This window comes from Copadichromis virginalis, linkage group LG3 (genome assembly GCF_057382275.1).
Source record: "Copadichromis virginalis isolate Kocher_CV1m ecotype Utaka linkage group LG3, C_Virginalis_male_GT1.1, whole genome shotgun sequence".
NCBI classification, from domain to species: Eukaryota; Metazoa; Chordata; class Actinopteri; order Cichliformes; family Cichlidae; genus Copadichromis; species Copadichromis virginalis.
The window spans coordinates 47,755,620-47,769,120 of record NC_140620.1 but is presented as its reverse complement, the minus strand read 5'-3'; the positions used below and the strand labels follow the sequence as shown (position 1 = coordinate 47,769,120).

The window sequence follows — 13,501 nt, the reverse complement described above, 5'->3', positions numbered from 1 at the left end:
AAAAGCTGCAATAACTCATAAGAGTTTATTTCTTCTCTCTATCTCTTTATTTATTGCTGTTAAAGTGAAGTGTTCTGCACTAAAGCCAATCTGATAAGAAGGGTTTTTTTGTTTTTTGTTTTTTACATCTGTTTATTATAGATTTAGCATGATGACATGAGTCTGTTATGGAAACTGATACTAAAAACACCACATAATGATAAATTTTTGATCCAGCCGTACATGTGGTGTATTTGTGGTATCTTTTGTAGCTACTTTAAATGAAGTTTTCGTCCTTCTATTAATTTATTTTAACCTCTGAGACCCCGTGTCTCAGACCGGTTACATCTCGTGCATCCCAAAAAAGAGCTCAGGTCTCATGAGGTTAAGGATGTGCTGCACATGCATCTAAAGTCACGTTTCCACTACAGAAAACTTTCCCTAGGGATTAAAAAAAAAAACCTCTGGGGGAGCTCTGTACTTTTCTGCCACAGTGTGTAAAATATGTTTCCAACAATGATTTTATAGCCCAAAACCAAATGGTGGAGTTGAGGGGGAGTTATTACTTTCTTTTAAAATTTAAGGACTGTGGTTACTCATCACACCATTGGTCTCATTTCCCAGCACTGACTTTGAAATGAGTGAAAATCACCATCTTTCAAAATCAGAATCAACAGCTCTCTCTGTCCCTACGTTTATATGGCATCAGCAATCTAGAACAGTGTCTTGTATAGCGTGGCTCAAAAATAGGGCAGAAAAACAATCCTTTTCATGAATATAAATTTAAGGATGTGTAAACATTGATGTATTAAAGAATTTGAGATTTTGTCATCATCAGCTTTTGTCATGTAGCTTTCCCCCTTTTTCTGTTTACATGCTTAATGTTAGCCTAAGCTAGCAGCACAATGGGTATAATGCTGAATAGGAACATTTTAGGTTGCTAACATGGCAAACTAATTGCCCAAATTCAAGGGCTGCATCTTTGAATTTGGCTGCAGGTAAAAACATGATACTTAAAAGATAAGTATGTTATAAGTATGTGCGCATGTTAGCTAACTGACACTAGCATTTAGCTTTAGCGCATCTGTGTGAGTAACCAAAACCTGCTGTTGTTTACATTTTAAACATGAAGCTCCGTTATTTAGGTTTTATTCAATGTCCAGACCTTGGTTTTCACTTTCCGTGCCTAAATGCAGTATTTTTGTTCTAAGTTGGCCATCATCTGTAACCAAAACTCTCCAGTCCAGTCACGGTCATCTTCAGACCACCTACTGAAGCAGTACAAGTGCACATCAGCATTTCTAATGCCTGTAAAACCCTATCTAACTGTTGGTGCTAGAAGATAAGTTGTGCTCCCTTGGAGTCATGGCCTACTTTTGTGAGCTCTGCCTTCTTGGCGCCACTGTGCTAAAGCAGCTGGAGCTAAAGTATATAAGACCTAATCTTAGATACACACACACACACACACACACACACACACACACACACACACACACACACACACACACACACACACAAAATAGAAGGTCTTTAAAAATGACACATGTTGCTGGTTCACAGTGTTTGACTGTCACCGTATAAAAAGCAGCTTGTAACAAAAATAAGTAAATGACGGCTGGAGAGGAAGCAAAATCCAGGCTTTGATGTAGCCTATCAGTGGCTGAAATTAAAAACGATCTTGGACAATTTCACACAGATTAAATGCAGACTTCCCCCACTAAAGACCAATTTAATCATTTTAATTTGAACCCCACACGGAGTCAGGTCTTTTGCACTTACTGTATTAAATTCATCTGTCCTATGTGTTCCCCGAGGCCATCATTTGGCTGTATGCAGCTTCAGACTGTACGTACCCCCTCTTACCACAACAAAGAAGCAGAAAGCTCAACAGCACTGACCCAAGAGTTATTGATAGTAAGCAGTTGTGTCTGTGTGTCAAGTATTTATTAGTCCCTCTCTTTCGGTTTATAGACCCGATTGATTTAGTAAAGTTTTATCCTCCAGCTTGACCTTATAACTCTGGAATGAATGAGTCCTGATATAATAAACATTAAGGGACTGTAGCAGCGGGGCCGTGATTGATCAGTCCAAACTGGGAGGAAGGGAAATATCCTGACATTCGTTCTTCAGGATATAAGTGTTTTTGCAGGGCATTGACAAAGAAGATACTGTGTGGTAGACCATTTTAGTTTAGTCTGCAAAGCGTGTTACACTATGGTCTGTGGTAATTACATTTTGCTGAGACATCAGTCTCATTCTCTTGTATTGCTGCAGGCCAAAATAGTGAAGGCAGCTTTGCTGTTCAGGGGTGGCTGTGAATTACGTTGTTGGCGAGCTGTACAGTCAGCCAGAGCCTACTATTATAGCTGCTGTCACTCAAGAAGCTGCTAAGGTCATTTTTTTTTTCTTTCGAGGAAGGCAAAAGTATGGCATGACGGTATGAGTTGGCACGTATTAACTAAACCAGTGAAGTAAATGTTTAGACTTGCATGATATACTTAATTCTTCAGGACAACAACAGCGGTTTTATTGCCTTTAATGAACTGGACACAAGCGGTGCAATACCGGCAAAGGTGCGACCTTTGACCTTTATCAAAGGGGCAGGAGGACACAGCTTGAGCTGTTCTTCACAGAATCACACACAGTCGAGCGTCGAATCCTTTTTGTCAATAAAATAAAAGGGCAACTTTTAATCAGACAGCCGTGACTGTTTGCTCTTTTCTTGCCTGATTAAGCACTCTGTCACTCAAGCTCTACTCCGTTCCACTTTAGAGATCAGCTTTTATTGCCTTCTTGCTAAGTCATCCTGTCGCTTCAGTACAGTCGAGATTCGTTGTAATGTTCGCGCTGCCTCCTAAACTCGGTTCAGCTGCTAAAGAATCTACTAAAGGCCCTTCTCCATGATGTCCTTGAGCTCCAAGGTAGAAAAAGGTGCCTCTCTGGAGCACAGTAATGCCTCCAGATGAAGCCAGCTTGCTGTCAAGACCAATATATCTTGATAACAAAAGCAACATCTGTCTAGTTCAACCTCAGTGAGGGGGCACTCAGACGTCTCCTCTCCACTCAGGTAGGAGGGTGTGTGTGTCACCGAGGTAACGAGAACAGATGAGAGCTTCATCCTCTAAATCTCAAAGTTATTGTGTTATCAGAGGAGGCAATATGAAGCGGCCTTCAACAGAAAGAGATTCTTCACAGCAAACAAGTTTGTTGTGCACAATAATGTTGGTCATTATGTGGCCAGACCTAAGAGCTTTTAACCATCTACACTCTGCGGTTTGCCTGTGGTCCATTAACACAGTGTGCACTGTTTATGCTTTATACACTGTGAGGCTGAAAAGGCAGAGGCACATTAAATATTGACTCTGCCGGGGCTTCTTTCCAGCTCTGTGGAATAAGTATTTGGCAAAATTAGGAGTAAAAATTCACGCTTAAGGCTAAGCTTGGTTGAGCTTCTTCCTCCTCCAATTCAGCCACTTTTGCTTATACATGAATTCATACAAATAAAGCAAGTATGATACAGCCTTGGCTGCAACATCTGATCCAAACAGTAGATGATCCAAAAGAATAATATTAGCATTAATTATCATTAATTCAACAACCTTTTCAAGGATCATTTCTCTCTTTCCTCTACCTCCAGTTTGCTTCTACACTTCATGACGGTGTAGGCTGCAGATTTATGACACTATTTCCATGCCCTCTGTACAATGATGTAATTGTTACTACTAGATCCCTTTATAGCCCAGGTTTATAGAGACCTCTTGCAACTCTCATCAGCCATCTTAACTAGTTAGTTATAAACATGCCATGAGCTACATCTCTATTACTGTTTTCACCTGCGAGCGCTGCCTTGTGCTTGGTGCACAATTGACAAATGGTTCACAGCACTCGTCTTAACACCCACAGCTGCCGTCAAACCTTGAACTAAATTTTTCACAATAGCCTGGAGAGGGAGGGCAAATGGAGGTTTTTTTGGCAACACTGTGGACTTATTACTTAATGGCTTTCATATTCACGCGTTGGTTTTGCATACAACAGAAGATTTTTTTGGGGTGTGTAGCGGGGTCATCAATTCCTACCTTGAATGCACCACTTTGTTAAATTAAAGAGGAGGCAACACATTTGTCAAGAAACCAGCTTTATTATGTGCGAGAAGAGATGACACCCGATGAGATATTAACTTACATCGTGACCCGAGGTCATGAGCCTCCATATCACATTCAGAGCCCGTCTTTTACACTGATGGAGAACAATGTGCTTGGAGATTGATTAATAATGTAACCAGCGAACTAGTCCTATCTCACACTTCTGCAGTCCTGAACCAGTAGTTCATAGCTTCACCAACCTGCATCAAAACTGTACAAAAAAATTACACCAAAATGGCATTGAAAGCAACTTTCACAGACACCTAAACACTGTTAAGATCTGTTCTCTTGGAAAGTGAAAAGCCATCTTCTCAGGTCATTACAAAGATGCTACTTTAAGTATAAATCTGGTTAAAAAGGTTAAAAAGACGCCATTCCTCTTCACCACCTCTGCAAACCCCAAAATTGGCAGCTTCAAGGCGATGGAGCTAAACACTGTTGACACAAGTAGGAATTACAGGTTTTGACAGATCTTTTAGGCCTTTCTCTAATCAACATAAAATTGCTCAGTGGGTAAATTTAAAGGGCCTGAACACTCTTTGCAATAAACCTCAGCCTAAAGGACAACTCTTTCTGTTTTACTTTTCAACTAAATCTAGATATAAGGGCACATCTGTTTAAAAGCCAAGGACTAGCTCAGTAGACAAAGCACAGAATCCAAAGACAGTTCGTAGATGGTCTTGGGAGTAGCTTTGTACTGTTTCAGCTAAACAGAAGAAGAAGTTCCTCGTTGGTCTTGTTTTTATCTGTTAGGAGCACTGTCCGTGAAGTAAATTCAGAGATAACTTCAGCAGTGCTAGTAAATAAAAATGTCTGTTGATCTGCCAGTTGGTTCAGACTAAGATGTTTCTCGGCTGGATTAAGAGAAGTGTAGTGTAGCTCAGGGGTGTCAAACATTAGGCCTAGGGACCAAATCGGCCTGGTAAAGACTGGTAAAGGTTTGCATAAAAGCTGGACTTTTAACTGCATTTTCATAAATTTTACAGCTTTTCTTACTGATAAAGACCTCCTCCATGGTCATTCATAATGCACCAAAGCAATTAAGTAATAGATAAACAGATAAATGCAAGAAAATGTCCTGTTTTCTACTGTCTACTGTAGAAATTTAAAGTTTTTACAACATATCCACAGCAAAAACAAACAAAAAAAGCTAAAGCAAAGCAAACGTCTGACATATTTTTTGTCATACTTTCCTTATATTAAGAGCTCTTGGTATAAAAGTGCAGTTAAAGTCGTCACAGTAACAGGAAGGAGAGTGTCTCTGGGCCTTCTAATCTGAAAATTACGTGGGTTGTGGGTGGCACATGATGTAAAATAAGTTTTTCGTCCTTGGTGCAAATGGTTCAACCTGTTGTTGGGGATGAGTTTCCCATTTGAAGGGAGATATTGCCATGACAACTTCTCCTCAGAATGAGCAGAACAATGTTGAAAAATTCCTTTTCCTTTTCATCCATCTTTCTTTTTTTTGACCTATACTGAGGATTTTGAATAGCTAAAAACTACTCATCAGTGTGCTATGCATTGTGTTAAAAGCTAATTAGTAACAGCCAAAATGACACAAGCCGAGCTCCTTTTGAGGCTGCTTGCTGCAGAGCAAAAACACTGTGTTGTTGTCCTGAAGACAGCTAGCTTCATGTCCAAACTTAGACCCTCACGTCTTGCATGTCCAGCGTCCTACAGTGTTCTGAGGCTCTTGGTTGCCTGGGTAACCCACAAGACCTAATGCTGTATTTCCCAGGTTACCCTCAGATTGTCCACAAGCGCGGGGTGAGAGCTCGACTCATGAGGCTCTTTCCATGCTCCACAGCCAAAAAGCCATCCTCCACTAATCAAAGCAAGTGGCTCTTCCAAGGCTTTCTCTCCCTCTCTCTCCCTTCACTCTGTCTCTCTGATGATTTTGTTGCTGTTGTCTAAGATGTTCTTTTGTTTCTGTGTCTTTTCTCAGCCAGTACAGGCTTTAGTCACACATGATTGACGGAGCTGCATTTTAGCTGCAACGTGAAATCTTTTCTTTCTTTTCTGAAGGGAATAAAAATGTTTTTCTGCTGTTCACAGTCAAAACTGTCATCTTTCACTGAAACAAAACACTCGCATATTGCAGATTAGTTTCGGCGTAATTACACGGTGACGTGAAAAAGAATATGTGATGCTAAACAGGTCAGGTGAACAGAAATTTGTTAATTACACCGCTGTAATGCTACAGTTTCTGGACTAATATGATGATGAGAATGAGATCAAATAGCCATTTTTATTTCCTTTATATCAGCTGACATCCCCCAACGGATGCGGAGCTTTTGTTCCATAGCAACAGGTTAATTATGGTCCGTTTAAAGATTTGGCCTTTTGACTGTGGGCCGTAATAAGCCTCTTCGAGCTAATGAGGCACTTAGTGTGTCACACTTCAGGTATATGAGAGACCCTGCACAAGACAAGTCAAACGCTGTGCTGTGAGGACAGTGCAGTCGGTGACAGTGCCCAGACAGCATCTGCTATCATTAAAGGCCCATTAAAACATTTCACAGGGTTCAGCTACCCTCTTTCATGAAGAGGCTCTCTGCCACGAGGGCTTGTTGTGTTCCAGGGTCTCAAAAAAACTCTAATTACCTCTGCTGTCATGTTTGTTGTAGAGAAGAAAAGAGCATTCAGGTTTTTTGTTTGGTTTTGTGAAGGGTCCGATAAAGGAATGTGGCGTGTGAGGCAAAGAAAGGACTTCAGAACTGATCCGCTTGAATGGATTTTCCCATGAGCCAATAACATTTTGTAGTAAAATGTTGAGTTCTGGCATTGTGAATGGAGCTTTTTGTTGTTTTTTTTTGTTTTATTTGATTATCTATTTGCTGAAAATGTAACAAGATAGCTAAAATTCTAGTGTCAAAAATACAAATTTGCAAGGACGCGTTTCATGTCTCACCTTGTTCTTTCTCCTCTCCAGACAGCGTCGAAGACGAGCTGGAACTATCGGCAGTCCGCCATCGCCCAGAAGGCCTGGAACAACTCGAAGCACAGACGCGGTTCTCCCGAAAGGAGCTACAGATTCTTTACCGCGGCTTCAAGAATGTAAGTGACGAGGCCACCATACATAATGTACACCTTGGAATGCTTTGTTCTTTCTTGGATATCTCTTTTTTCTTCACATCAAAAACATTGTTTTCCTTTTGATTTTATTTCATGTATTCTTTTACAACCTGCTGTAGTGAGCAAGGGTGTTTCCACCCAAGTCTCCTGAAGCAGCTCAACCTGCATTAAATGTTAAACTGTCCAATAGTGCTTACCACAGAAAATTTAAACTTCGGTACACGGTTCACTGTGTCAGAGATAATGAGGTCATACCTCAACCCTTCCACCCCCTCCCAGCTTACTTCTTTGTCATCTCTGGTGTGAGGCATAATAAGATGACCCAGAATTAACCCAACCCAGATTATCTGGCTGTGAAAGAGGATAGTGAGAGTCCTGTGATGGTGTTCCCGTGAGGCTTCAGTTTCCTGTTGCCTGCAATGTGCTCTAGCCAAGTCCCTGCAAATCTTTCCCATTAGTTCGTTTCCACTGGAGATGGTGTAAGAGGTAAGAAGTGTTCTGATCAGGGATTTAATTTGTGCTTCACGCTGCCTGATTTCACAGCGTTTAAAGACATTCTCTATTTTGCCACTGGAAGGGATGAAGTGATGAATCCAAATAACTCAGGTGGCCCCTTCAGCTTTCTTTGAGCACCAGGAAAAAGGCATACATATTAATTTGCCCCTCTGGGTGATTTATCAGGAATATATGCAGAATTTATTAGCAAGGGACATAATTTCCATTTGGTACTGGAAGTGTTCTGGTTTTCGTTTTTTGTCGGCTCATAGTCTGAGTACCATATAATGCCACCTTTAAGCAGGTCTTGGTTGGATGGAGGTAAGCAGACAGTGTGGACAGCAAAACAAAGATTGCAACTGCTAAACTGCAGTCATGAAACCATTGATATCATCTGACAACAATTCAACAAGAAGTCTTAGCCCAGAAGTTATCAAACTAGCCGATGGCTTTCCAAACAGGTCACTTCCTGTTAAAAGGGAGTTTTTCCTTCCCACAGTCACCAAGTGCTTGCTTGAAAGGGATTATCTGATTGTTGGGGTTTTCTTTCTGTTATTGCAGGGTTTTTAACTTACACTAGAAAGTACCAAAAGGCAGCTCTTCTGATTGTGATTGAGCAATATCTAACCTTTTTATTTTATTTACTTCTTCTTAGTACATGGGGATCTGTCCGGCCTTCCACAACGCGCAGTATCATTTCCTAATTCTCCATCTGCCTTTTTAAAATCTAAACTTGAATTTTAAATTCAAATTCTTTGATTTTTGATAAAAAACAAAAAATGAAATTCACATGATCCTCACTGTGTTTAGCTTGTTTGCTGTTTAGAATAGTAAAATATTGGCATGTTAGCATTTACCTCTGTACATCAAAGAGCCTCAATACAGCCTCACTGAGCCACTAGCATGGTTATAATGTTTTTAGTGTATTTATTCATTTATGTATTGGAATAGGAGGTCATCGTCTCCGTTTACTCAGTTGCTCCTGTCTACTGTGGAGTTAGATGTGGTTGAACTAGGACCCCAAACTGGACAAAGAGAAAGAGTAATGACGCTTAAATTACAGCTATTAAATAGCTTCTGTCCATCACTAAATCTAGAGTGTGGCTCATTTTTTAACTTCTGGGGTCAAACAGCTCATCTTGTCTTGCCCTATCCCAGTGACATTGGCAGAATGAAGGAAAGCTTTTAAGGCGAGCCAGACTAATAGAAGCTGGCATGATTCCCATGATGAGAAGTTTGGCCCTTTGTCCTTGGTATCCAGGGTTTTGAAGCAAATCAAACTTCTCCAAGTTTGATTTGGTGGAAGGATGAGGTCATCTGTCTTGACAACAGACTTTACAAGTTATTCACTTGTAGCACAAGTGGTGCTTTGTTTTAGATATAGCGCTTTGTCGAGCAGGTCTCGTCTACCAAATGAAACCTCTGGTTCTGGGCCTTGATCTCGAGGCAGAATTTGAGCAAGGGGTCACCTTAAAGGTTTGAGAGAATTTATTATTTAAAAAAAAAAAAAACCTTGACCTCAGACTATAGAAAATAACACAATATTGTCCTCACGTCTGACTGAATCTTCTGAGCTTTCACAGTTCACAGTCCAGGGCACTGACTTGGGCATTAGATTAAGATCTCATACTTTCGATGCCATCAGTCACGATTCGTCTGTTCGTAGGTATATTTCATTCCCCGCACTGCTTATTGCCGCCTCGCTTCATGGGTCTCCAAAAGGAATTTCATGCCTGGCCAGTTTTGCATTTGATTGAATTGGATGTGTGATTTTATTATCATGGATGAGCTAATTTTACAAGCATATCAAATGAATACAAATAAACTTTCTGATCTCTCAGTCCGTCTAATGAGAACGGCATTGAACAATGTGCAAAATCAAAACAAAACAAAAAAACGAGGACAAAGGGAAACAGTGACTACGTTGGTGATCATCCTGGAAAATGTAACCCATGTTTTTCTAGTTGCTTTTTTCTTTTTCTTAAATTCTTGATCTAGAAGTGCATGAGCAAATATTTATGAATTGAGTCCTAGCAGGAAAAATAAGCTAATTAATTTTATCGATATGTATGTAAATGTAAACATTTAGATATTTGTTATATCTTTAATTTGGTGATATGTTCATCTGTTGTTGGGACACAGATGCATACTTTATGAAAATAAAATGAACTCTGGCTTAATGTTATATATGTATATAATATAAAATAAATGAGTTCCTGACTTTTAGCTCAGCAAGATCAAAGTTTTCCTTGATGGGACCTAAAGTCAAAGTGTAACTATTTCTCTGTACTTGAAATTGAATTGCAGGGGCGCTGCATTGCATGTGGTAATAAGATGACGCACAGGCTCCATTCCCAACTGAAAAATAGCCTCGCTCACCAATGTCATCATCAGGCTACAAAGAAACGCTGATATACAATCAGTTGAATTCTGCCACGAGAGTGAGACTCGCTCCAACAGCTTTCACTGAGCTTTATTTTTTCTGCAGCTTTTTAGGATGATTTGCAGTAGAGAGAATAGAAGAAGAAGTGTGTGTGATGCACAGACACACACAAGTGCAGCCATGCACATACTCTACAAGTCAAGTAGAAGTCCTATTAAAAAAAAATCCCCCTGCTTACTATATTTATTTACAGAGCACAACTACAACAAGAGGTTGACTGTTGAGAGCGTGTTGTCTGCACGGTTGTAGAAGATAAACAAAGCATTAATTAACAGCTGCTCTGGTAAACAACAGAGAAATACTGTCAAATACAAAGATGCTACAGTGCATTTTGTCTTTATGGTGGATATGCGTGAAGTCCCTGCAGGGACAGAATTTCTACATTCCTTAAGAAGCTACAGATAAAAAATACACAGCGTTACGTAAAAATCTTGATCCAACCCTTACTTCTTTATATTTTAGTATGAAAATGGGAAATTAAATAATAATACAATAATAACAATTTATTGAAATGTGTGCAAACATATCTAGAAAAAAGCATATAAGGCAAAAACAGACAACAACCCCGATGAGCTTTATTTGGTGTGACCACCTTTATTCGTCAAAACGGCCTGAACTCTATGAGGAAGTTTATTGTAATTTCTTTAGGTAGTCTTCAGGAATAGTTCTCCAGACTTCTTGAAGGACATTCAAAGCTCATCTTTGGAGGTTTCTGCATATTGTTCTGTTCCCCGTCAGCGTGATCCCACACTGCTTCAATTGTGTTGAGGTCCAGGCTGGGGGGAGGCCAATCCATGACTGATTTTTAGTTTGAGTTTCATTGTGTGTTGGCAGTGGGTTTGGGATCATTCAACAATCAGATCAGATGCTTTCCAGATAGTACTGCATGGTGGAACCCAATCCAACCATACTATTTCCATCAATTTTGACAAGATCTCCATCCCAAACAAATTTAAACAAACATTTTAAATTTGGATTTATCCAAAGATCTGTTACTAGTGATAACCAGTCCAGTTCTTATATAATTTGACATACAGTGGGGCAAAAAAGTATTTAGTCAGCCACCGATTGTGCAAGTTCCCCCACTTAAAATGATGACAGAGGTCAGTAATTTGCACCAGAGGTACACTTCAACTGTGAGAGACAGAATGTGAAAAAAAAATCCATGAATCCACATGGTAGGATTTGTAAAGAATTTATTCGTAAATTAGGGTGGAAAATAAGTATTTGGTCAATAACAAAAATACAACTCAATACTTTGTAACATAACCTTTGTTGGCAATAACAGAGGTCAAACGTTTACTATAGGTCTTTACCAGGTTTGCACACACAGTAGCTGGTATTTTGGCCCATTCCTCCATGCAGATCTTCTCGAGAGCAGTGATGTTTTGGGGCTGTCGCCGAGCAACACGGACTCTCAACTCCCGCCACAGATTTTCTATGGGGTTGAGGTCTGGAGACTGGCTAGGCCACTCCAGGACTTTCAAATGCTTCTTACGGAGCCACTCCTTTGTTGCCCGGGCGGTGTGTTTTGGATCATTGTCATGTTGGAAGACCCAGCCTCGTTTCATCTTCAAAGTTCTCACTGATGGAAGGAGGTTTTGGCTCAAAATCTCACGATACATGGCCCCATTCATTCTGTCCTTAACACGGATCAGTCGTCCTGTCCCCTTGGCAGAAAAACAGCCCCATAGCATGATGTTTCCACCCCCATGCTTCACAGTAGGTATGGTGTTCTTGGGATGCAACTCAGTATTCTTCTTCCTCCAAACACGACGAGTTGAGTTTATACCAAAAAGTTCTACTTTGGTTTCATCTGACCACATGACATTCTCCCAATCCTCTGCTGTATCATCCATGTGCTCTCTGGCAAACTTCAGACGGGCCTGGACATGCACTGGCTTCAGCAGCGGAACACGTCTGGCACTGCGGGATTTGATTCCCTGCCGTTGTAGTGTGTTACTGATGGTGACCTTTGTTACTTTGGTCCCAGCTCTCTGCAGTCATTCACCAGGTCCCCCCGTGTGGTTCTGGGATCTTTGCTCACCGTTCTCATGATCATTTTGACCCCACGGGATGAGATCTTGCGTGGAGCCCCAGATCGAGGGAGATTATCAGTGGTCTTGTATGTCTTCCATTTTCTGATGATTGCTCCCACAGTTGATTTTTTCACACCAAGCTGCTTGCCTATTGTAGATTCACTCTTCCCAGTCTGGTGCAGGTCTACAATACTTTTCCTGGTGTCCTTCGAAAGCTCTTTGGTCTTGGCCATGGCGGAGTTTGGAGTCTGACTGTTTGAGGCTGTGGACAGGTGTCTTTTATACAGATGATGAGTTCAAACAGGTGCCATTCATACAGGTAACGAGTGGGGGACACAAAAGCTTCTTACAGAAGACGTTACAGGTCTGTGAGAGCCAGAGATTTTCCTTGTTTGAGGTGACCAAATACTTATTTTCCACCCTGATTTACGAATAAATTCTTTACAAATCCTACCATGTGAATTCATGGATTTTTTTTTCACATTCTGTCTCTCACAGTTGAAGTGTACCTCTGGTGCAAATTACTGACCTCTGTCATCATTTTAAGTGGGGGAACTTGCACAATCGGTGGCTGACTAAATACTTTTTTGCCCCACTGTACTTCAGCCTTTTTTCCCTGAAAAAAAAAACCTTCTTTCCCCCCTGAAAAATCTTTTTTTTCTCTCAGTGAATGGATTTTTCCTCTTTCTTAAAAATGTGACCTTTTGATTCTTTATATTAGATGTAGATAATTTTTTTTTAAATAGATGAACAGATCACAGAAAGCTTTTCCGCCTTTCATAGTCATGTGCGAAATACAGCTGTATAAATGTCTCGCAGCCCCTTGGCGTGCGCACTCACAACCATGACTGAGCGTAATTGTGCGAACGTATTTTACCTTCACAAACAGCTGAGACGTGGTTTGCGATACATGTGGCAAAAAGTGAGGTGTTGTGGCCATACTTTCCCAACCTTGAGACCTCAGAATTAGGGAGACATTGCAAAGGGCTGTTGGGGGGGGGGGGGGTTAAATACATTTTACAGTGTTTATTTATCAGATAAAATACGTTAAATGTCACCGTTATTATTGGCCGGCCCGGAAACAGCGGGGGTGTCCAAATTCAGAGGCTGCTTCCACTTGAGGACCGGCCTTCGCGGTCTAAAGAAAGCCGGGTAGTACGTCACAGCTCCCTCGGTGGAGTGAAACTCTGCCGTCTGCTCCTTGCTATCTAAAATATAACCGGGCGCTGGCGTAAACTCTCGACCGTCTCACACTTTCTTTAATTAGTTTTCTGTTTGATGTTTATTCAGCCGTGTGAAAACCCCGGAGGAACCCTCTCGATGGATTA

At 40.8% G+C, this 13,501-nt stretch overlaps 1 protein-coding gene across 8 annotated transcripts in view; it reads left to right on the top strand.

Moving 5' to 3' along the window:
* The window catches only part of kcnip4a (potassium voltage-gated channel interacting protein 4a), a 165,674-nt gene that overhangs the window by 143,772 nt on the left and 8,401 nt on the right, over positions 1-13,501 (top strand). For 7 of the 8 annotated variants that reach the window (XM_085451445.1, XM_085451441.1, XM_085451440.1 and 4 more), the window contains one exon: positions 7,054-7,178. In XM_085451445.1, the coding sequence (XP_085307571.1) occupies positions 7,054-7,178 (125 nt within the window). Of the gene's footprint in view, positions 1-5,859; positions 5,956-7,053; positions 7,179-13,501 lie in introns of all 8 variants that reach the window. The other variant, XM_085451439.1, reaches the window with a different exon arrangement.